General features: G+C 37.0%; 2 protein-coding genes across 2 annotated transcripts in view; one reads left to right on the top strand and one right to left on the bottom strand.

Annotated features, from left to right (window-relative positions):
- LOC131684245 (paxillin) overlaps positions 1 to 1,046 on the bottom strand; it is a 24,885-nt gene extending 23,839 nt beyond the window's left edge. The window contains exon 1 of the mRNA XM_058966942.1: positions 903 to 1,046. Within this exon, the coding sequence (XP_058822925.1) occupies positions 903 to 905 (3 nt within the window). The 5' untranslated portion in view covers positions 906 to 1,046. The remainder of the gene's footprint in view (positions 1 to 902) is intronic.
- LOC131684236 (uncharacterized) lies at positions 970 to 25,186 on the top strand. Its single transcript, XM_058966931.1, has 2 exons — positions 970 to 1,510; positions 24,568 to 25,186. The coding sequence occupies exons 1-2, from the start codon at positions 1,149 to 1,151 to the stop codon at positions 24,995 to 24,997; spliced, it is 792 nt and encodes a 263-aa protein (XP_058822914.1). The 5' UTR covers positions 970 to 1,148; the 3' UTR covers positions 24,998 to 25,186.

Genomic DNA, 25,186 nt, shown 5'->3' with positions numbered 1-25,186 from the left:
ACGTCTAGAATTTTGAAGTACCCATAAATACTTTGAAGTCTTGAATATTCATTTTTGTAACTAGAGTTAATTGTAACTTGTAAATTTATAATAATAATCAAATTCAATTCGTCCGTGCACTATAGCCTTTTTTGTAACCGATAACATATTTTTAGGGTTTTTAGTGTCTACTGTCTTAGTTTTGACTATCTCAAATCATCAAAATTAATACATTTATGCAATAAATTTTAAGCCCCTCCCGAACAAAAAATCCTAATGGCCTGATATGCCGATTTCTTCTCTGTGATGGAACGCTTAATCATATTCATCGAATGATGCTCTTAATCTGTTTACTTCTGTTCAACTATACGGGCCCCTTCGTTCAATATTGCCCAGGGGTCTCGAGTGGCCTTACGACGGCCCTGGTAAAAACATGAATTTCACATAAATATCCATTGATAGACATCACAAATGTTCAAATTAGAGGTCAAACTATTTCAATGATGTATTCTTAATACAGCCAATAAATAATCGTTTTCAGAAAAAAATTAACTTAATATTTTCACTGTTGGTAATTTATAAATATAATTTAGTTGAAAAACGTGAAATCACTCAATTATCATAAATAATAGACGGATTGATATTTTAAACATTCGAAGGTAACACTCTAACTGGTTGTTATTATTCACTGACTCATTGTTAAATAAACAATCACTGGCTTAGCAGCTATCTAATTCGGACAGACACAAAACACTATTATTGGAAAAATTTCGGTTAATGCATATTAAAATTTACTGTATTAGGTTTAGCTACAACACTTTTGTAATGTCCACGAATATAAAGGCTTTCTATCCTTGCTACAATAAACATATAAATTAATGACTAACTAGATAATTATTAACTATCCGCCTTGAAATACGTACCATTTTGAAAAATTATTCAAAATCTCCTTTTTCAACCGGAAAAATCTCTCACTACACGTCACTATATATTTCCAGCATGCAAGTGCCAGAAGCAATCACAAATCCACCACCAAAACCACCGCAGAAGAATCGTCCGAAGCAACCGGAGTCACGGGTGCAACTGATCGGTCCAAATGTGTGGAAAAGCGTTTTTCCGTTGAATCGCCGACGCCGACGCTGCCGCCACCGCCACCACCTCCATCCAACATGCTGGTGCACCACAAACAACAACAACAACAGCCCCAGGAGCAGGAACCGGGAGGAATTTCTCACGCAGCGAACGGTGGTGCCAGTGGGGACGATGCCGAAGGAATGAATTCGAATCGGGCGAAAAGATTCGCCGCTGCCATCATCAATTGCGTGGGCGACAGTCGGGGGAGCGATTCCGGCAAGGTGTTGGGGAAAATAGTCCAGAAGGGCGTTGATTTGGAGATTAGTGGTGGAAATCGGTTTAACGAGGAAACCAGCTCGCAGGCACATTTCATAGCGGCCTCGACCAGGTTCAGGAGCAAGGATGCGGTTGAAGCATCGAATGTACGACAGTGCTTACTCGAGGACCGGAAACATGGGTAAGTCGGTTGGGTTTTTTTCGCTCTGACATTCTGCTGCGGTGTTGTTTTAACGACAGGTGCTTGCGCGTAGGTTGCTGCTCGGGCTAACAATTTGCGATAGCTAAGGCGTGTGCATGTCGACGAAAAGCGATTTACTGCAGGCTGGTGAAAGAACATCGTTTGTTATTTAGCCAATTTGTTATCGTTGTTGATAAATTGGATTTCAACTAAATCGTTGGGGCTTATGACACTTAAAATATTATTTTTATGTTTGGCGCAAATTTCTATTCAAAAAAAAATTAAATTTGCTTCGCAATATTTTCTGTACACAGCCTGTCTCAGTTGGATTATTAACTGAATCAGTAAGCTGAATTTCCTTACAGTTTTAGTCGTAAAATACAACAACATTACTATTTTTGCCAAGTACTTATTTCCACAAAATTACACATAAATTAACTTCAAATTGAATATAAATTTTTCTACGTAGAATTAGTCAGACTAACTAGTTGTTGCTAACAACGTGTTATTTAAACGGCGTTTTACTATAATTTTGAGTGTACCAATAGACTCCAGTTTTGGGTGCACGAGTTAGGATCTTCAAGAGAGAACGATTCGTCCGGCAGGGCAATTTCAATGTCGTCGTTCTAATTGGAATAGAAATGTGCTGATTTGCAAGGACGATAAAGCGGACACCATTCGTGTACGAGCTTAGATTGAGCATGCACCATTCTGACACCTCATTTGAGATTACATACATCGATCAAACACCTTCTAGCTAGGCTAGCGTGGTGTGGTCTCTGATGGTAGGTAAACATCCGCACGACATCGAACGCCATTAACAAATGGATTTCGTCGATCCTGTCTATGTACTATGCATGGGAGTAAGTCCCGGTTACAAACAGCCAATTAAATTGTTTCGCACAGGTGAACGGCTCTCACTTGTTTTAATTGACCGTGCATGTGGGTGAAATCGTGAAGTAATGGTTCATGGCATTCAGATGTTGGCGGTTGTTCAAATTGTATAGCTCATTTGTCAACACTCGCCGGCAGGTGCGGATCGTTTGATTCTTCGAGTGCCCGTGGATAAACAATATTTTGTCCGTTTTTATTGCAAAAGCGGTTACGGCGAATAAACAATAAAAGGAAAAACATTTTTGGACTAATTTAGGAGTAGGGCGTAAAATCCACCTGTCAAATTGCACTTTGAGGTGCACTTCCGAATAATCCGTTTTTGGCAAAGCACCGTTCACAGTAGTTAACGAAAAGAAAATTTTTAGTTTACTATCAGCAGCTGTGCTGATCCTGACGGAAAGTGGAAAAATGTGTACAATTCTAACGTTTGTCGTCGTTCTTTGTACACGGAATCAAATCCAGTACCGTTATCATTAATTAAAACATTGTTAGTCTACGTAACAGGATTATAGGTCTCATTACGCTGAGACGCCAAAAGACCGTTTTACGACCCGGTCAATCCCATTCAGATTTATTCACAATTAATCTATCTATTGTAAAGTGAGTAAAAGAAAAAAAAACCTGTTTTAATCCACCTAGAGGTGCAATTGTGCCTTTCTCATTTCTCCAAACCATGATTTAATAGCTGGTTCGTACAATATAACATTATGGAAATGTCTTTCATTCTTATTACACTTGGTAAGTATATATAAGAGCACTTTTTTGCATTCAGCGCGGTATCCGTTTTAATCGGAGTTTTCTATGTGATCGCACTCCATAACCCGTAACTCCAGAGCCGGAAGTCGGATGGAGATGGAATTTAATATCAGTTTCCGGGGACGCAACACCTTTCATTTGAGACTAAGATGATCAAATCGATCTAGCCATTTTTGAGAAACCAATATAACCGTTATTCTGAATATGGATGCTTCCGGATCCGTCGATGGTGGCCAGTGTGGCCAAAGAGACTTTGAATGACTGTTGGTGACCTAGATCTACAAATTCAACAGTTGTGTTTACATTTTGGAAAAAAATTCAACTTTTTACATTCATCGCAGAATTCGTTAGAATCGGGATTTGCTGCGTGATCGTACGTATCACCCTGTAATTCAGGAACCAGAACTCGGATCCACACAAAATTCAACAGCAGCTGATGGACCTTTCATTTAAAATCAAGATTGTCAAAATCGGTTCAGAAAATTCCGAGAAACCGATGTGGACAAATCAACAAATTTTGTTTTGTAACCATACTATTCAACTCGTAATCCGAGACAAGATGTCGGTTGAAAATGATATTCAATAGCAACCTATGGGAATAGTATACCTTTCATTTGAATCTTAGTTTGTAAAATTCGGTTCAGCCATCTCCGAGAAACCGATGTGTACATTTTGTTAACAAATCCGCACATACACACACATACATACATACATCCATACATACACACATACATACACACAGATATTTTGCGATATCGGTGAACTGAGTCGAATGTTATATGAGACTCGGTCCTCCGGGTCTCGGTTAGAAAGTCGGTTTTTGGAGCAATTGCATAACCTTTCTATATGAAAAAGGCAAAAGAATAATATTTAATTAGCTTAATCAGCATGAGTTCAATGCACAGTGGTCCGAATCCAGAATTTAGGATGACAAAAACATTTGTGACTAAACTACTGGCTCTAGAGATTTCATGTCTTCGGAACAAATAATCTGTGTCAATTGGGGCATCTTTTGAGATGGGTGCTATTAGGGTGGTCCTTATTGTTTGTACGATCTGAAAATTATTTTCGAAATAAGAAGAGATAGAACAATGAAGTGTTCCGCAAAATTGTAGTACAACCTTTTTCAAGCAACTTTGCTGAGGACGTCATATTTGTAACTTTAATAGTTTTAATTTGACAGCTATTAAAATGTTGTGTGATAGGGTATCCCTAACAAAATCAGCTTTTTCGTTATAACTTTTTAAATAATTTTTTTCCGTCAAAGGTGTCTTCAAAAAACTTTTAGAGTTTATTGAGGCGAATATTATTTACCTAGACATATTTGAGATAGCTCATTTAGTTCAAAAGTTATGAGCATTTTTAGCAAAAAAACACAACCTTTTCAAATGTTGATATCTTAAAATGGAGCAAGTGAAATTGATTTCTTCTTTTTGCATTCGAAAGACCACAATTGATAGTATGTTTTATGAAAAAATCTCAGAGGTCATTTTTGTTTAACTCATTTTATTTTAGTTTGAATATTGAGAATATTACTACTATTTGTAGCATTAAAAGTAAAACGGTCAGTGTAACCTAGCAACTATTTTTAAAATAAGATCATATAGATAAACAACATCTCAAATAAAACCTCTCGAGTGTGGCGAAGAGCCCGCTGAGTTGTTTCCGATTTATTTCGTTCCGCCTGAGCCGCGGAAAACCTTTCCAGCACTACGTCATAATGTGGCGAAGAGTCCACTGAATTATTATTTTAGTCACAGCCTTAGTAGAATCACAGAGAACAGACATATAAGCTGGAACAAACTTTCCCGAAAAACCTGTGTAAACATTTAAATGAAAATACGTTGAAAATCACCATCGCATACAGGTTCGCATGCGTGAATCACCATTGTATCCAAGTTTGCATACAAGCCCCGTATAGCGATTGCTGGCTGATCGCAGCGCCGGCCAGTGGCAAGTTGCTACTTGCTGTTGTCATTTCAAAGCGACAGTTTTATTTCTTACACAAGTTGAAAACTTTACTTGTATGTCAGTTCTCAGTGGTAGAATCCATTTGGGAATCGGAAAACCTTCCCAGCACCCTGCTTAAGTGCGGCGAAAGGCCCATGCATGCTGTTAATTTGGCACGAGTAATCAAGATCCGGGTAGCATCCGGAAGATCTAGAAATCTGGAACATTATTTGACCTATTTTTCAACAAGATCATAGGGTCCGAAGTAAGCAGCAATTTTTTTTAATACATCTTCAATATTGGCAACGCTGCTAAATTTTGTTGAATGGTTTTCTCGAAACTTGCCGATAGACTTATTCCTCGTTTCTAATGCCTCAGTGAAATGGCTTTAGAAACGAGGAATAAGTCTATCCGCAAGTTTCGAGAAACCCATAGAAATACATAGAGTAGAATGGGGTCAAACAGGTACGGGTGTACAATAAGTATAGGGCAGTATCTTTGCAATGTTATTGCAGAGGTAGCTCCTGTTGCGTGAATTAGATACACGGTAGAGAGCATCGTTGACGACTATCATTTCGGCTGTTGCCGTGAACAGCTGTATTAGTTACGATGTCGTTTATGTTTTCGCGTGTTGTTCTGCGGAAACGAATTGTCTTTCTTCCTCAGTACATTACATTTAATCAACGTAAAAAACATCAAGTGAGTTGTTTCTTACGTAAAAATTAATGTTGAACAAGAGTATTGTGTTGGTTTTTTGATATTTTTGTTTTTGAAAAAGATTCGGACATCAACATTGAACATACGCTACCAACAGGAAGAAAAGCATGCTTGACGATAGACGAACCAAGTACCAAAAGTTTATGGAGATGGAGATAGAGGATCCAACCGTACTCGTGATCGTAAATCATGCTCGTTGCTTCCAAATAGCCTGCAAAAACTTGGGCGTTTATTTTTGCTTTGCTATTGATAACGGCGAGAATAATACGCAATCGTTCCAATAAATCTGCATTCAAACCCGTGATCTCACAAACTCCATTCAGCAAAAACTTTTCTTGTCGCGTTGCCATCATTGGAATTGCTGGAACTGGGTAATGGCTCATTAATTCGAAGGCTCGTCTTTCCAACACGCCACTTTGGTGTTTCCTTCCCAAAACGTCGTCATCGACCACCGATTCTTAACATTTCCTTTCGATCATGCCCATATGATCCTGCCTAGCTCTAGCTTTCCGTTCTAAGTTTACGAATGAATAACTTTAGAATACCTATCTGTTTTTCGATTTTAACATCTTTCATTTCTCTTATTCATAAATTTTCCGAAAATAGCTAACAAAGTTGATACTGTAAATTGAAATATGTGTGACTAGGATGGCTAGCCAAACATCACACTACGTTCTCCGCTGTTCAGATGGATTGATACACGACTACATTAGAAACAACAACTCAGTGGACCCTTTGTCACACTCGGGCAGTTTTATTTGAGGTTTTGTTCTATCTGGTCTTATTTTAAAAATAGTTGCTAGGTTACACTGACCGTTTTACTTTTAATGCTACAAATAGTAGTAATATTCTCAATATTCAAACTAAAATAAAATGAGTTAAACAAAAATGACCTCTGAGATTTTTTCATAAAACATACTATCAATTGTGGTCTTTCGAATGCAAAAAGAAGAAATCCATTTCACTTACTCCATTTTAAGATATCAATATTTGAAAAGGTTGTGTTTTTTTGCTAAAATAGCTCATAACTTTTGAACTAAATGCGCTATCTCATATATTTCTAGGTAAATAATATTTGCCTCAATAAGCTCTAAAAGTTTTGTGAAGACGCTATTGACGAAAAAAAATTATTTAAAAAGTTATAACGAAAAAACTGATTTTGTTAGGGATACCCTATCACACAACATTTTAATAGCTGTAAAACTAAAACCATTAAAGTTACAAATATGACGTCCTCAGCAAAGTTGCTTGAAAAAGGTTGTACTAAAATTTTACGGAACACTTCATTGTTCTATCTCTTCTTATTTCGAAAATAATTTTCAGATCGTACAAACAATAAGGACCACCCTAATGTCACCCACCTCAAAAGATGCCTCAATTGACACAGATTATTTGTTCCGAAGACATGAAATCTCTAGAGCCAGTAGTTTAGTCACAAATGTTTTTGTCATCCTAAATTCTGGATTCGGACCACTGTGCAATGTTATCTTCATGTGATTATATTTTGAAATGTTGGTGGAATGGGTTTGAAAGTGGAGGGAATGGGGGGTTAGTAGAGTGGGAGTGGAGGATGAGTCAGAAATCCTTCATCTTATTTCGGTATACGGGGTGGATGAAGGAAATGCGGGCGTGAGGGTGGTCCAAGGGAAGGGGAGTGACGAAGGAGGGAGGTGTAAGAGCAAGGCGGGGGGGGGGGGGGGAGTGGCGGCGACGCAATACTCAACTGCATATTTTACCTTCCATTTGAGACTTGGTTTGAGAAAATCGGTTCATTCATCACCGATGAACCGATGTGACTTTAATTGTGGAATATGCCCGGAATTCCGAACTTCCGGAATCGTCGATAGTGGACAATATATTCAAAGAATGTTTGATTGGCAATCAGTGATCTAGATCTGCGATTAGAAGTAATTTGGTGACCATTTCAATAGTTTTTAGCCTCTGAGGTATTACGATTGTACCGATTTATATGGGAAATTCCTTACTAACACCCCTGTAACTCCGGAAGCAAGAGTCAGAACCGAATGAAATTCAGCAGCAGTCAATGGCATTACTGTATCTTTCATTTGAAATCAAGTTTGTAAAAATCGGTAGAGAATTCGTTGGGGAATGAGTGTGGTATTAGCTTAGGAACTTGGCGGGTTCCCCGGGGGCGTCATGAACTGTCATAGGTGACCAATGTGGTCAAAGCTGCTTTGATTGATCATTAGTGATCCAGACCCGCAAACTAGAGTAATGTTACATCAATTTTAATATGTTTTACATCATTTTAACATCATGGTGGTACCAGTTTATATGGGAATTTGCTGTGTGACCGCACTCTTCAACCCGTAACTCCGGAACCGGAAGTCGGATCAACTAAAAATTCAATAGCAGCTTATGGGAGCGTTATACCTTTCAGATGAAACTAAGTTTGCGAAAATCGGTTCAGCCATCTTTGAGAAAATTGCGTGAGTTTAAATGACACACACACATACACACACATACATACACACAGACATTTGCCGATCTCGACGAACTGAATCGAATGGTGTATGATACTCGGCCCTCCGGGCCTCGGTTAAAAAGTCGATTTTTACAGTGATTGCATAGCCTTTCTTTGTATGAGAAAGGCAAAAACGAACGTGCGCTAATTGCACGGCACTAAAATTTCATCGGCAAAGACTTCAAACCAACATTATTGCAAACTTTAGGCTCTTTTTTTAAGTTGAATACGAACACAATTGGGGTAGATATATGGTCATAGGCATACCGTTCTGTGTGAATTGAAGTCTCCTCGCTGCCGGAAGGAGTGTCGCCAAAAAGTTGTGCCCAACCGTAGTCCAATTAGTCCTACACTAAGTTGAATCTCTGGTTAAAATGTCTCATAAGATTTTTGGGTTCCTAAAATGCTTTGAACTGCTTATTTCTAGAGAAAATTTTCAATAGGACGTAAGTAACAATGAGAGATTCTCTTTGGGGTCTTTCTCTTCTGTTCATTACTAGGGCATTTCAACATTTACTACTCTACTCTTTGCATAATATTCTAGTAAAAACCGTCGGCTTTCGATATGTACCGTAAACCAGGGTGACATTGATCACTTTTTGAAGTAATCATTACATATTTTTAGACGCAACACATTTTTTTTCAAGTTTAATATTTTTGAACCATGTACTGATGTATGGAGAACAAGATTGGATGGTTTTACCTAAAATTGTCCTCTTGCAGGTTTTTTTTCAAAAATGATTTCAAGTTGAAGTCCGTTTTCGTAGTCCGGGGTGACTTTGATAACCTGCATGTTCACCTACATTAAGTTATTGATGTGGGGGTGGGCGTAGCGTATTGGTAAATCGATTGCCTTGTACGCAGCGCACCTGGGTTCGAGTCCCGACCCCGTACATAGGGTTAGAAATTTTTCCTAAGAGATTTTTCTAACCCGAAGAGGCGAATGACCTTAAGGTTAAAACCTCTATAATTGAAATAAAAAAAAAAAAAAAAAAAAAAAAAAAAAGTTATTGATGTCAATGTTTTTCATTCAAATGTTTGTTTAATCTAATTCTGGAAAGATACTCATTGTTAATTAGTATTATACAAAGTATTTCAATGTACTGTAAAATTCGAGTAACCAAAATTCGTATAATTTGTGTCCAACTAGAATAAAAGATTCTCAAAACCTTTAAAACTGCTAGAATTGCTTTGTTGCAGTGTTTTATCAATGTACAAAAAGTTTCATCCATTTTAACACGTTGGAATATTGAACAATAAATAAAATGTTGCGAATTTTAGCTTAAAATAATTTGAAATAATTGCCAACTAGTTTCACAGAAAATGTATTAAAAATAAACAAACTCTTAAAACTAAATTTAGCATATCCCAACGCAAAGGAAAATAAAAACTCGCTTGTAATTTATTACTCTTGCTCAAATCTGAGATTAATTTGTTTTATAAAAAATAGACGTAAAAATCAGGTAAAGTCAAATTCCGGTTTTTTGTAGTTTTTGTACCCAAAAACTGAACAATATGCTCAAAAAGTATAACAAATCAGTATTTTATAAGTTTAGAGTAAAAATCATTTCAAATTAAAATGATTCGGTAGACTAATCTGGTTTAATAAGCGATCTACGAAAAAAGTTTCGAGTGATCAGTCACCCCGATGATCAAAGTCACCCCGGTTTACGGTACTGGAAAATTAGTGCAAAGTGTTGTAATGACGTTGTAATAAACGAAACAGAAAGTAAACAAAGAGAGACTTTCAATGTCACTTACGTCCCATTGAAAATTTTCTCTAGATATGATCTCCAATTTTTGTAAGATCGGGAGCTGTTTGCTTTGGCTTTTTTTTATCAGAGCTTCCTCTTCCAGTTGTTATATTTGGCAGTCTCTCAAGCGGAAAAATTAAACCTTTAGGAGGAGTAAAAGTGACACTCTTCCTGAGCCAATAGAGCACAATGATTTGTCATGGCGAGTGACGTAGTTCTCTTTAGTATTTCTGTAGAAAAGCGCCTTTTAAGGGAACGCTTTAGATTCCTTGGGTGCTGTTTGTACGCAAGACATGGTAATGGATCATGTAGACTCTTCCCACAATATGCACACTTTTTAGCATTCCCAATGCAAGAGCCAGAGCCTCGTGATTCTATTTAGACACCAAGGTCAATTTCTGCCATGGCCCATTTGCTTATATTTAGTGCAAAACTGCAATGAACGACGCGCGGTACAAAGAGCCAAACAGGCACATAATCCTTGTCGAAGAAGACGTGCTTAAACGCAAAGCGCTCCTACCAAAGGTCAACAGATATGAGCTTACATGTATGTCAACACACTTTTACCCCGTCTAGTGTCATTTGTTTTAAAAATCTTCTCAGTTGAGGAAGAGGTTCATGAAGCAGCCAATCCTATGCTTGAATAGATCACCCAATCCCAATTGGTATCCACACCATCGATCTCAACTTTGTGAGCAGGGGTGCTGACGCGGATTGAGATTAATGGGACGAATTTCGCGCCAAATCGTATTCAGAGTTGGCAGCACCCTCTCAGATTCTAATGAAACTTTTTGTACATGAAGACTTGGTCACAAAAAGCCACTTTGCATATTTTGTTTTTTTCCAAAAATGATCTAGACTGTCTTTTGAAAAGGGCCAAACTTTTTTTACCAATTTTTTTCAAATGGCTATAGTCTAAAATGACGAATGCTACAAAAAATGTTATAGGAGTGATTTTCACAAAGTTAGTCAAACTTTCTAATAAAAATATTGAAAAAAAATCTTCATTGACTCCTATACTAAAAAATCGATTTTAAAAATTTAAAATCGATTTATAAAAAAACCATTTTTGATTTGGATGAAATTTTGTTGCAAGATAGATAATAATGTTCCCTACCTACCGTCAAAAATTCAAGTTGAGCACTTTTAAGGAAAAAAAGTTATTTGAAAAAAACTTTTCCTTGTCCAAACTGAATTTTTTTCTTCAGGGCATTTTTATCGAAAACTGAACTTAGTTTGTGAGATGATGTTGTCTAATTTAGCAACTAAGGATATTTTTATTAAGTGGTGAACTACTTTTTCATTTTTCATGAAATCGCAATTTTTTTATTGCTTTATCTGAAAGATCCGAGAAATAGATCGAAAGTTACAGCGCTTCCAAACACGCTTCGTCTACCAAGAGCAGTGGTAATTTGAAATTTTAAACTCGATTATCTCGTTTTACTAAAATGGGTTTTCCGTAATCACGATTGCCGAAAAACTACTCAATCAATTTTCTTAATTTTTTTTAATTGATCATTCTTCTTGATTATTCTCGTACTTGAAAGATTCCGTTTTTATTCATAAACTTTTGTTTCATGGATAAGAATTTTTTAATACAATTTTTATTAAAAACGTTCTCGAATGCAGGAATAAATTATTTATTCAACTAATCGTTAAGGTACTATACTAATGGAACACTAATGGGATTTTTTGAGTTTTGGGATTTTAGATGATCTGCTGGTCTCCAATAGTGATCACCGCAAATCTCTTAAATAAAAAACTACAAGGGACAACCCTATGGGGTTGTACGAACTTTAGACGTAGGACTACACTACTCAATGTGAAATATTTTATTTCTTAGTACATTAATAATAAATCAAATATATTTCTTTCGTACAGTTTAAGTATCAACATCGAATGTTACAGCTATATCCCAACAATTTGAACATTTTCAATCTATGGGTAGCAGTACTTGGTTTAAAAATGCAACAATTACATCTATTTGATTTGAAGCTAGTTATTCGAATTTTTAAAAAAAAAATAAGATCAATGTTTCCCCATTGCCCCCCCCCCCTCCCCACCGGTACATATAATGTGTGCTTGAAACGAGCACAGCACAATGCCTTATCAGACAAGTTCACTCGCCTGTTGAACGGCACTACGCACAGTGGGACGACTTAGAACAAAAGATGGACTAAAGTCCAAACTTTGCCGTATCGGTTTAAATAGGACGATTTTATGCGATTTTGGTACGCTGAATTCGTTTTTGATATTAAAACATTTCAAAAATAAGCGTTTACAATTCATTAGGGTGCCTCAAAATATTTTTTTTCGAAGTCGTTCTTAAAATTTGTGTATATTAATTTTCGTGTACTAAATCGTTTTTGATATTAACACATGTAAAAAAAAATTCATTGTACGTTAGGGTGGCTCAAAGAATTATTTTGTAGTGAAGATAAAAAATTCTTTTAAAAAAAGTTTGTGCGCTAAATTTCTATTTTAATTATAAAAATAGAAATTAGCTTTACTACTTATTAGAGTGGCTCAAATATACTGTCTTTTATAATGATTTTTTTCAATAGTAATTTTGGAATTTATTTTCCATATTGAAATGAATTAATTGACAACTCATAATGGGACTTCAGAAATGACTATTTTGTTTTTACGAATCAAATAATATGTTTTCGACTAATTTTGGAATATTTATTTCGTTAGTGGGTTACTTGATATGAAAGCTGAATTTTCTATCATTTTCAAAACAAACATTTTGAGCATCTTAGTGGAATGTTTAATTACATTCACTAATCAACAAGATTATTAACGATTTTTTCGTAAGGGTGTTTTAAGTTACTTAGATTGCTTATTTCATATCATAAATGAGAATAAATCCAAAACCCTTTTTCGTGTATATGGTTCATTTAAAAATGGTCTTATGTTATTTGGATAATATCGCATACCCTTAAGCTATATTAGTGGTATGCAAATTCAGATCAAAATTGTCTCACCAAATGACTAGAACTCAACTGTGTTCACTCTATTTGACAGTTATTGCGCAAGTTGGCAAGAAATAATTCCAGAAACATTTTATACCCTATTTCAGATGGTTGAAAATATTTGCTGATTTTCAATCAGTCTTAATACCTCTACCATCTAGAAAAACATACTTCCCACTCGGCTCCTTAGTCCTGATCACTAGTAAAATCCTTGTAGATCATGCTCTCAATGCTATTTGAAAGTTGTGCATGTATTCATGTAATTATTCTAGCTATAAAGTGATTATTCAAATTCAATATAACTAATAACCATGCGTCTCCATTCAGTTTTTTTTTTAATTTTGAGTGCTTATCGCAAGTTTTCGCAAAACTAGCATATACTCATTTGAAAGAGAAACTTAAAGGCTTTCGAATGAGTATAGTGTGATCGCGAGCATTCACGGGCGTCGTTGTTGTTATCGCATTTGAAGTTTGAATTCAATACAAAATCATGACAAACTGTTAACTAAACACTAACAAAAGTAACTAGTGACTTATTTCTGGCGATTTTATGATGTAATTTTATCACACCGATAATTTTGGTGAAGCAATATAATGCATAAAATCAACCATTTCTTTGACAAACGAAAATAACCGGATGTAGTTCCTATGGTCAAAATATGCAAAAAACACTTGAATTACGCTCTTTAAAAAGCTACCAAAAATTCATTTTACGCTCAAATCACTTAAAATCTCGCAAAATTGTCTCTGGTGGCCCAGCGGATAGGAGAAAAATACTTGCGAAAATATCGCATAACATTCATATATGGACATAAGTCCGGGCTCGTCCCACTGTGCTACGTGGCGTACTTCCACAGCCAGTGTACATGGACTTATCAGTCTGCTACACTGGCTGTAGAAGCACGCAGCGCAGTTGTCTGCTCGCCGTTCCACAGGCAACTGAGCTTGTCCGACCGAATCTGTTTCTTAAATAGTCGGTGATGACGTCATTCATAGAAGCGTAGCGCGCTAGGTACACAAATCTGTCGTGCCGGGCTTGGGAAGCGCTACCTTCTGTGTGCAAATACGTAGTATTTTGACTATGTTATACATTATTTAAATTTTTAATGCCATTATATCGATAATCTATGGGTTTATTCATTGGAATCTGTTCTTAGAAGTATTTTTGAGCGATATGTGTAAAAATTTCGAAAATTTATCGTGAAATGGCAGAATTTTAATGGTTTAAAATTGGACTACAAGGGTTTCGGGGAAAAAGCCATAGCTCCGCCAATTATCAATTTATTTTTATAAACTTATGCTTGTTTATTTTACTGAAAAATGTACTACCAAAATATTGTAAGTTTTATGTAATGAAATCATTGCTTTATTCTTTTACGTAAATTCAAACTTTCTTGGCATTTTTATCACTAAAAGGTATGTAACCCCTTAATCAAGCAAAGAGTTTATATCGTTAAACAATTATTCCATTATTACTTTTTTAATTTCATTTTTAGTGCTGAGGAAGAAGCAAAGAAAGAAATAACCACCACAACATTATGTATTGAATTTTACATAATTTTTTATTTATTTTTATATATTACATTTGACTTAAAACTATTTTCATGCATACATTCTTCATACAAAATAGCATTATTTCTATACAACAAAAATATTTTTGGTTCATCTTCTGAATTAGAATACCTTTTCGTCTCTACTTTGCCCAAAACACAGGCACAAAACTGTGGAATTTTTGAGTTCCAGATATTGTTTTGGCGTTATTATACAGCTTTTAGAGTTCTTCTGACATTTTGTTGTACTGTTCAGTGAATATGTAGCAGAAAATCAATTTTGTGATATTTTTATCAGTTTGTTCAACTGCCCAGTTTTATACCTCTCGGGGAGTTGTTATGGTATTTCCATAGTCGCGAGCAAGACTGGCTCTTTTTGCCATTCGCTTGAGAGTGCCCCTATTAGCAACACAGGGTTCTTTTCCATGGGATGCTGCAACAAAATGCCATTCTGCGCTTAACTCGTACTTTGGCTGGAATCTACAAAGTTTTTTCTTATTTTTGTACTGTGCTGCTGCTCCATCAGACATAAAATAAATTTTAGAAAAGTTTGTCAATTGTTTCATAAAATTTATCAGTTTTGAGAGGAACAAATAAACTGCAGTCTTCAAGTCTTCTTGTCTTCCAGTCTTTTAGTCTTCCAATCGTCCAGTCTTCCAGTCTTCATTCAAGTTTATTATATATTCATACCAAATTCGTTACTGATACTTTTTGCATGTATCAGGCAACTATCATCTGGGAAAATGTATAACATTTTTTCTTGAAAGTGTCCAACTTGAATTTTTGACGGTAGGTAGGGAACATAATAACCTGTCTTGCAACAAAATTTCATCCAAATCAAAAATGGGTTTTTTTGTAATTCGACTTTATATTTTTAAAATCGATTTTTTCAGTGTGGGAGTCGGTGAAAATTTTTTCAATATTTTTATTCAAAAAATAGACTAATTTTGTGAAAATCACTCCTACGACATTTTTTGTAGGATTTGTCATTTTAGACTATAGCCATTTGAAAAAAATTGGTAAAAAAAAGTTTGGCCCTTTTCAAAAGACAGTCTAGATCAATTTTGGAAAAACAAAGTATGCAAAGTGGCTTTTTGTAACAAAGTTCTAATGTACAGAAAGTTTCATTAAAATCTGAGAGGGTGCTGCCAACATTTGTTCGAGTTGGCTCGACATTCGTCTATAGTGATACCAGTTTATATGGAAAATTGTTATTCGTCCGCACTTTTCGATCCGTAACTCCGGAACCGGAATTCCGATCGACACAAAATTCAATAACAACCGATGGAAATATTGGCTTACACGCTAATGTGGAAAAATAATGCAGAATCTTGATTGGCGTAAACCCCTGTATTTATGCATAAAACATAACGAAACACAAAAAAATATGACTTAATTTGAGTTGCCACAAACAGTTTCGGTTTAATTTGGTCCTCGTTAGTAAAAAAGAACTTCTGTGCTAACCAGGACATCAGTCTAGATCAGTCGTTTACCCTACACATAAGTTATGTGTACGAAGAGGAGAATCCGATACACAAAAAATATGACTTAATTTGAGTAAAAGCGTTTTTTTTTCTGAATTTTTGACTATTTTCACACATTCTGTACTTTAAACTAAATAAAAATAGTATTTCAAATAGAAATTTAATTTTTAATTGGTTACACTTTGAGTGCCGAACCCCGGTATATAAATATAATTATTGGAGGTTGTTTGACACAATTCACGAATTACGACACTTTCGCTTCACGTCATCCATAAGATCCATTAATTTTCTCTCAATCATATTATTTCTATATTCCTAACTGTTTCCTTGGTTTTTCTGTGAGTTCTGGATTCATTACGATCCAATACATTTCGATTGGACAAAATTGACGGCATTTTGATGGCTTTTCATTGTGCTTCTTCCAACATGACCAAATACTTCTAGGAGACGCAAATTGTCTCCTAAATAAAGTAGGGTTATCTAATTTTTTCTTCAATTTAAAACGTTTGTTCACTTCAAGTTTATCAAATAAATAAACTACTCCTGTCCAGTAGCCTCGATTACTTTTAAAAAGGGTCATTACAGCAGGTGTTTAGTAAGTTAAATGTACCTTTATTTACACTTCATTTTTACATTTCTGTGTAGTGATCTTACTTCATGATATAACATCTTTTTATTGCTTTTCTTCTTAGTGTGAATCTGCTGCTTGGTTATTCCACAGATAACAGACGTTTAGGCTAGAACAAAATTTCTTCAAAAACCTGTGTAAACTTTCAAATTGATAAACGTTGGAAATCCGTGTTTCACTATTGCCATCTGCGCAACGGTTTGCTACACATGTTTGACAGCTGCACTCTAACTGCATTGTATCGATCACTGCGACATCTACAAACGTTTGCCAAACGTGTTTCAGGCGTCTTATTTATTCGGAATTTCAGTAGCGGGTATTTACACACGATTCAAATCGAGCCTAAACGTCTGTTATCTGTGGTTATTCTAACAGAAGGTCCAACTTTCGCAACAGAATTCTTGTTGAACTAAGGTTTTTCTTCATTAGCGATTTTAGTTACAAATAGATAAATAAAATAAACGTGCAACCCACCTTGTCGCACTAATAGATTCTGCGGACAAGAAAATCTCTTTATTATTTATCTACGAGTTTCTCCGTGTAGGTATATGTATTTTCTAAGATCAATCATGTGTCCCCCGCGCGAGAGACGATGCGGCGCGCGGCGTGAAAAACGATGTTTGTCGTCAAGGCTTACTTCCAAGGAGGTATTTTCGACTGTAATTAATGGGTGAATGTGCTTAGTATTGACAAATTTGCAACGAATTCATTGAAGTTTGTCGTTCTCACTGGTCACAGGCTGACTGCTAGAAATGTTATTTATTAATAGGTTGATCACTATTTTTCTGCTAACCTAATGTCGTATATGTCGTGGGAGAAAAAATGAAACGCGGGCAATGTGATGATAGAATTGCACTGCTTAAAATCTTGGGAACCTCCGCATTCGCTTCGATCGGTAAATACAACATCACGTTGTAAGGAAATGGCATTTCAAATTGATGACTGATCGGCTTGATTTCGTTCGCCAAGGCAGGAAATGACTTGTTCAATCGAAGTCTCAGGATGATATTTTTTGCTTCGTACCATTATTCCGAACATTATTCACTGTTTGCATCACGAACGCTACATCTGGTGTCTGATTTATTTTGGTTCTTGTGTATCGTGGTTTCAACACTCTGCACTTGGATCAAAACACACAAATTCAGCAGGAAATGTCCAGTGATATCTTACTTAGGGTAATATTTGAACATTATTGGCACATTTTTTGATGGTAATTTTTGTTTCGTTCACACTCGAGTATTTTCCATAATCTGACATACTGCTAAATCATCTTGAGATTGACAATATGTACTGATAAAGTTAGAAATAAAGCGTTAAAAATATCCAATCAATCCGTTTACCAAACTTCATCGCCGATAAAGAGCAAAAATATTCGTGCTTTTTTGTCTGCGTTACACAATTGCAACTTAAGTCGTTTTCGATTGAGAACCTAGAAACTAACCCAGGTTAGTTGCTTCAAACAAACGTTTTTATTGCAACTGAGTTGGGTTCTCGCAAAACAGCGGTGGTGTGAGCGAACCCGAAATATTTTTCGGGTTAGAACCCTACTCGGTTTTAAGTTCAGTGGCGCGTAACTTAAGTTCGAAACTGGCTTCAAAGAAACGGTTTGACAGCAGTTAGATCCGAAACTGTGTTATGTCGTTTTCGCTTGAGGCAGAAACTAACTCAGTTTTGGACCTAACTGCCGTCAAACCATTTGTTTGAACCCAGTTTCGAACCTAGGTTATGCGCCACTGAACTGAAAACCGGGTTGGGTACTAACCTGAAATATATTTCGGGTTCGCTCACACCACCGCTGTTTTGCGAGAACCCAACTCAGTTTCATTAAAAACTTTTGTTTGAAGCAACTAACCTGGGTTAGTTTTAGGTTCTTAATCGAGAACGACATTATCCCTTTTCCTTCCCCGTGAATGATGGAGATGGGGGCGGCCGGCAATGATAGCTATCATGCTGTAGAGGTTTTAATGTGGGTCGGATTGGTATGAATCCCTACTTACCACTTCCTAAGCAACTCTTATTAGATAATCAGCAGTCAAACATGATAAAGTCAGTGTGCAATCCGCCAAAATCATAGTCACAACGCAACGTAATGAAGCTCTGCCTGCCAGAACCTAGAACCTTTTGGCTGCCGAAAAGCAAATCGATTATGACCCAGTTAAACTCATTCCGGAACCGGTTCGGATTTCTGAATGGAGTCATTATGGATTCCAAATCAAATGCAACAACCGGTTCCGACTCAGAATCGGTTGTTGCATTTGATTTGGAATCCATAATGACTCCATTCAGGATTCCGAATCAAATTCCGAATGGTTTGACCGGGGAGGTGATGAATGGAGGTAGTCCCCTTCGAACTGTCTTGTTTTTATACTCTCTTGATATGGTCACCCTATCGAAGATGCTGCAAAGGTCTTAGCCGTGCTAAACCTTCAACGAAATGGGCCTCTCGAGTTCGATAGTCACTATATCGATTGGGAACTCGGAGAATAGCTGATAGTGACTCGATTCGTACAGATCTATAGCGAATTTAAAATCGTCGGTACACGCAGAGATACGACTAAGTAGCGGCAGCTTATCAAACTTTCGATTTAACTCCGGGAAACGTATGCAGATTCCAAAACAGGTGCACTACATTCGATCAAATGCAAAAGCAAAATATTTGAACAGGATTCATTTGCGCTTTAAAAAAATGGACTGATTTTAGCGATTATTCATGCGATTATCCTGCCTTATTATGGTGAATTTATGAGAATAGAATGGTAGGAGAATGGCGAACAGGCTAGAGGAATTCCTTCTCAGACCAGACCTGTACGCTAGAGATGGGCGGGTATGAGATTTTTCGTACCCGGACCCGACCCGAACCCGAATATTATTTTTGTAAGCTTACCCGAACCCGACCCGTACCCGGATTTTATAAAAATGCAAAACCCGAACCCGACCCGTACCCGGGCATGAAAAAGAATCCGAACCCGACCCGTACCCGACCCGAACCCGACCCAAACCCGACCCGCACCCGCATTAAAAAAAAATTAAAAACCGTGCCCGACCCGATCCCGATTTTCAGTCAATTAATTTAATCTACTTGATTCGAAGGAGTAGGCGAGCCCAAGGCTACATAGCGGTATTTTATTTTTAAAAAAATGTCGCTTATTACGTTCGAAAACTGTTATCCATTAATTTTACAGAACAAAATGAAATACAATATATGAAAACATATTTTGTATAATTTGAGGTAAAAAATAAGAGACAGTGTCATGAGCTGAATTCAAACAAAGAAAAAGAAACTCCGCCAACTTTCGCCTTCCGCGAACTAGGCCAAGGATCTCCTATTATTACACTAGTAAACAAAATAATAATAAAATTCTGAACTTCAATATATCACCTCCATTTTCGATGTAGATTTGTGTGCTGAATCCGATCAAGATATGCATGAAAATGTATAAAAATCACAACAGAAGAAAATAAACGGGAAAAGAAAGTATGCTAACTATGCATATTTTTGTTTCTCAGTGTTCACTTATCACTTCAATGAGCCTAAAATTATTGTTATTGTTGAATATTACCACAGCTCAAAATCTCTCAAAATTCATTTTTGTAACAGAGTTTTGAGCGCTTCATATTTTATGAGCCCTAGAAAAGTTCGAGACTGTTCAATAAATTGAGAAACTCAAAAAATTTCTATTTTACAAAAAAAAAGAACTTTCGCAATTTTCATCTGATTCAAACAAACAAGTGTTTATTTTCATTGGATGTTAGCAAGCTTTCAGTTTCCCTCAAAAATAATTTTTTAAAATTGCTTTATCTTGCTCAAAATTTTGACCAAGCACTCATTTTTCTAGAGGAACGAGGAAAAAATAAGAAAAAGTTCAACAAACTCGCAAAAACGGTCAGAGCTATTAGTCGCATTAAAACAGAATGCTCGGACAACCAAAAATACATCCAATTACCCTAACTTTAACATAATAATATTCTATGTCGATGCACTTTAACCGTAGATATTTGTACTTTACCAAACTTACATTTTATTTTAAAGATGAAATTCATTTCTTCACTCTAAGTCGAAAACTGTTCTACGGTAAAATTTTTGGACTTTTTGGATTCTGGATTCAGTATACGATTTTGCATTGAAAATGACTATCAATTTATTGAGTTCAGAAATGCTTATCTTTCGGCATAAATCTTTACATGTGAACGAAACCAGAAATGGCACAGTTCCAGATTCCTCTCGGCAACAACATTTTACATAGAAGCTGTCACAAATCACGGTGTAGTTAGTGAGATGCGAGGACATTTTTTACGAAACTATTTTGCCTTAAAATCAGGGTATATTTCAGTTTATATGGGCTTCTTTCAGTAAATTTTCGATAAGATAAATTCTTCCAAAAACATCTAAACAAAAATCAATTTCATTCTAAACACGCCCACTTTCTATCCATGATTGTTTTGTAATTTATTAAGTGATCTTACAATTTAAAAGGGTACAATTTATCTGATAATTTTTGATTAATCGGAATAATCTTGTGTATCAATAAATTTTGTAGTAACGCTAAACTTTTTTTTTCGAGAGTTGTCCTACTGGAGCTATAGAGCTAGGTTCTCGGAAGGGCTCCCCGTCAGAATCACATACTACAATTTGCGGACGAGACAGGCAATGTCGCCCACTAAAACACTGCATTAGGCCAATTGTAGCGGGCCGTGATTCTGAATGTGATATTCATTGTACGGTACAGGTATGTGCGGGCGTAGGGACTCGCGATCGCGTGTATCATCGCGAATGGCTCAAGCATTTGTACGTTAACGTGTTCGATCACGTGTGCGTTTGTATGTCGGGTGTGCTAACGTGTATGTAACTTCGCCCGTATAAATTCTATTTCATTTCGCATATTCGCGTGTGTTCTAGAATGACCGCGCGCGGACCGTGAATCTGATACTTAATTTTTTGTGTACGGTTCAGATTCCAGAAGAAAGTGGGTTCTTCCATATCATAAGAGTTCTCAATCATGTCGTCGTAGAACGCGTGGTCTAGTGGATATGAGCTTTATTTTTTTTTTTTGATTGGTCCAACTGAATGTATGGACCTAAATTGCTAGAATGAAGGCTAAAGATTTCCGGACGTGACCGATTAATGATCGCGCGCGTTAGCGGGTTCGCGTTTGAGGCCGCGTTTGTAACTTCGTAAGTACTAAAACGTTCACACTATTGCCGCAGTGTTATCAAGTTTACGCGATCGCGGGCATAGGTGTACGTAGATGATCGCGAAGGACTTAAGCGTTGGTATGTTGACGTGTTTGTCGCGTGTGCTCGCGTGTATGTGACTTCGCGTGTATAAATTCGATTTTGAAGGATAGACTTCCGGAAGTGATCGATTCGTAATCGCGTGCGCGAGGGCATTTTTATAGGTTCCCGCTCGAGACCGCGTTTGAGAATGTGTGAGTGTTAAGACGTTCGCTATCACCATCTTTGCTGACCCAGCTGAAGGCGGGTGTAGAATGGCAGTATAAGACTCGAAAAGAAGAAATAAAGGACAACATATGAGAGACGTAATAGATTAGATAGGTACAAGACACAGCTGAATTCATGATCATCACATGAAAGACATACATTAGTACTTCAAACTCTACCAATACTTGAATAGTCAACCACCACACATAGCACATCCTTTCTCAATTATCTATTTGTTACTGGTTGATTGTCGGTTATGAGAGGGTAAATAGAGGAAAGGTATGGAACAGAAAAAAGGCTCATATCAGCCCTCCCGGCCCCCTCGATACACCACTATCGAGGCGTATTGTAATCAACATCTTGAAGCGGATTTCTTATATAAATAAAATCCTGAGTAGTCATAATGATTGGTGGATTATTAACTTGAGAACTAATTAACCTGTAGTAGTAGAACTTGGTGCAAATAGAAACTAAAAAGAGCGCAGGTCCTTATATTTAGATAACTCTATTGAATCTATTGTGGCTTGATGATGTTTACAATATTGTCAATCTCATCAACCTGCGAGAGCGATAAAGAAATAGATATTACATGCATCTAAACTACTTTTAGGTGTTTGGCGATGTGGTTCACGTGGATTGGATTTCTTCAAAAACTACGTGTTTCAGTTTATTAAATTGATCTAGTTGAGCATTAACTAGTGGCTGAACAGTATGTTTAAGAGATGGTTCCATCCATAGCGAATCTGATTCGTTATAGACGAGTGTTACTCGCCATCTTCACGAGCCAGAGCGACAGAGCGATTTAAGAGATAAAAACACACACACCTTCAGTCTGATCATCTCTTATAGATGACAGTCCATTGATCCGAATCGAATAACTCGATCACTATGCTCAAGATCAAATGAGTCCTCGAACAAACGAACCAGTATGTTCCCCATTTGAAAGTAGAAACATCCATATCAGCCGTCCGCCAAAACACTCGATCGAATGATTATTAGTCATGAGATTCAGAGATCAATGAACCAGCACTCGCTCGGATCTCCCACTCTTATCGGCCAAGCATTAGGCCCATTAGGCTCATCACCCAAGCCCAGGGAATTTTGTAGTAACGCTAAACGTTTTTGTCAATAAAACCATAAAAAATCTACATTTTTATGTTTGGTGTTAATTTAGACTATTTTCCTTAAACAGGTCGATAGGAACATACATCCCATACACTTGTTTTTCTTTCTGAATGTTGGTAAGATGAAGGAAATTTACAACATTAATAAAAAAAAATGCTCGAGGAACTTCACAAAAAGCATTGTTTCCCCGTTTAAGGGTACAGCAAAATTTAGATTATGAACTTCCAGTTCAAAATCTATGGATAGTCCCGTTCATTCAATACACGCTGACCTATAGGACGACTGTATGTCAAAATGGGAATTTAACGCTTGTTTTAATATTTTTCTACGTGGATAAGTTATCACTTTTTGATGTTGACGGGAAAAGGTCACCCAAACACTCAAAAATATTTATACGGGTAAATGCGAAATATTTCGTAAAAACCCAACCCGACCCGTACCCGGAATAAATATTTTTTGAATGTACCCGACCCGACCCGTACCCGGTGATAACAAAACCCGAACCCGCCCCGATTCCTACGGGTACGGGTCGGGTATCGGGTAAAAATACCTGTACCCGCCCATCTCTACTGTACGCGTACGGCTCAACCTACCAGGATACGAAAATGAAGTTAAAACTCACTCAGAATACTCTCACCACAACCTTGTGATATGAACACGAGAAATAACACAATCACTATTAGATACACACTTTGTATTAAACGCTTTATACGCAGAAAATAGAGAGATGACAATATTGATTTTCCCGACTGTCCTAACGACTGAGCGCTCCGTTGCACTAGCGATTGTTCGTCTGCCCTACTCACTTGATATGACTGAGTGTGTATATAGTGATACGCTGTATAATATAATAATGCCTCGCCAATCGTAGCAATCCTGTTGTGTACAGAAAAAATGACAGCAATATTAGTAGATTTGACATGCTTTGCTGTGTTATTGCGCGTTCAGTATAAAGCAAATAAAAGGTTTGTTCCAGTACCAGGAGAAACTGGAAGTACTCCGGAACAAAACAGGGAGAAAATCGTTCCTGTATTATCTTCTTTTCTTTTTCATCTTCTGTTAGCAAATCGGAGTGAAAAGGAGCAAAAATTTTTTGCTCCGGAGCAACAGGGAGTGACTTCCGTGTACTGGAACAAACCTAAAAGTCGGTTTGAGTTTTATGAAAAAAATGGGTGTATCATTTATTCGTTGCCACCCTGTTATTTTCATTCAGAAAGTCGTAAACAATACAAAACAATACAAAACTATTTTCGTTATTTACAACAAATCGATCTGATTTTTCCTCTCTTTTTCTCCCCAGAACCACCCACAATCTTCCGCACCAGCAAAAAGTCAACTACTCACACAATTTGCAATACCTCGAGATAGTGTCGCCGCCGGACGAGCAGATCACCCTACCACAGGCCGGTCCGATCGGGCAAAATCTTCCGGTAGTTCAATCCCACCTTGATCTCGCCACGGAGGTTGCCAATCGACAACGCAAGCAACGGCGCCAGGAGCTGTACGCGCAATTGAAAAAGCAAGTGTGCCGCGATCGCATCCAAGCCGTACGCCGGATGTCCCAAAATGCGGTCTACGTGAATGACAATTTCGAACGACCCTGGCAGACGGTTTCGCGGATATCCGATCAGCTGGTTGAGGAGCTGATGCTCGAAACAGCCGAACAGGGGTTGGACTTTGGGGAGGAATCGTTCGTGGAGGAGTTTTTGCGACTGCAGCTGGATGGATAGGGTTAGAAAGGTTTAGATTGACGGGCAGTTGTTGAATTAGATGTGTATTTTGATGTTTGTTTTTGTTTTACTAGTCTTCAGAAAGATTGAATAAAACTGAATTTCTAGATCAGTAGTTAGAATAGTAGCGGTAGTAGCAGATGCGTTTTGTTTTATTTCTTAATTCATATTATCATAATAAAATGAAAT

Source organism: Topomyia yanbarensis, chromosome 1 (genome assembly GCF_030247195.1).
Source record: "Topomyia yanbarensis strain Yona2022 chromosome 1, ASM3024719v1, whole genome shotgun sequence".
NCBI classification, from domain to species: Eukaryota; Metazoa; Arthropoda; class Insecta; order Diptera; family Culicidae; genus Topomyia; species Topomyia yanbarensis.
This window is presented reverse-complemented; position numbering and strand designations above follow the sequence as displayed.

Bases quoted from the DNA above. Each gene is read 5' to 3' on its own strand.
- LOC131684236 (XM_058966931.1), top strand. From the start codon at position 1,149: ATGCTGGTGCACCACAAACAACAACAACAACAGCCCCAGGAGCAGGAA. The intron at 1,511-24,567 runs GTAAGTCGGTTG...TTTTCTCCCCAG, and splicing joins CTCGAGGACCGGAAACATGG to AACCACCCACAATCTTCCGC.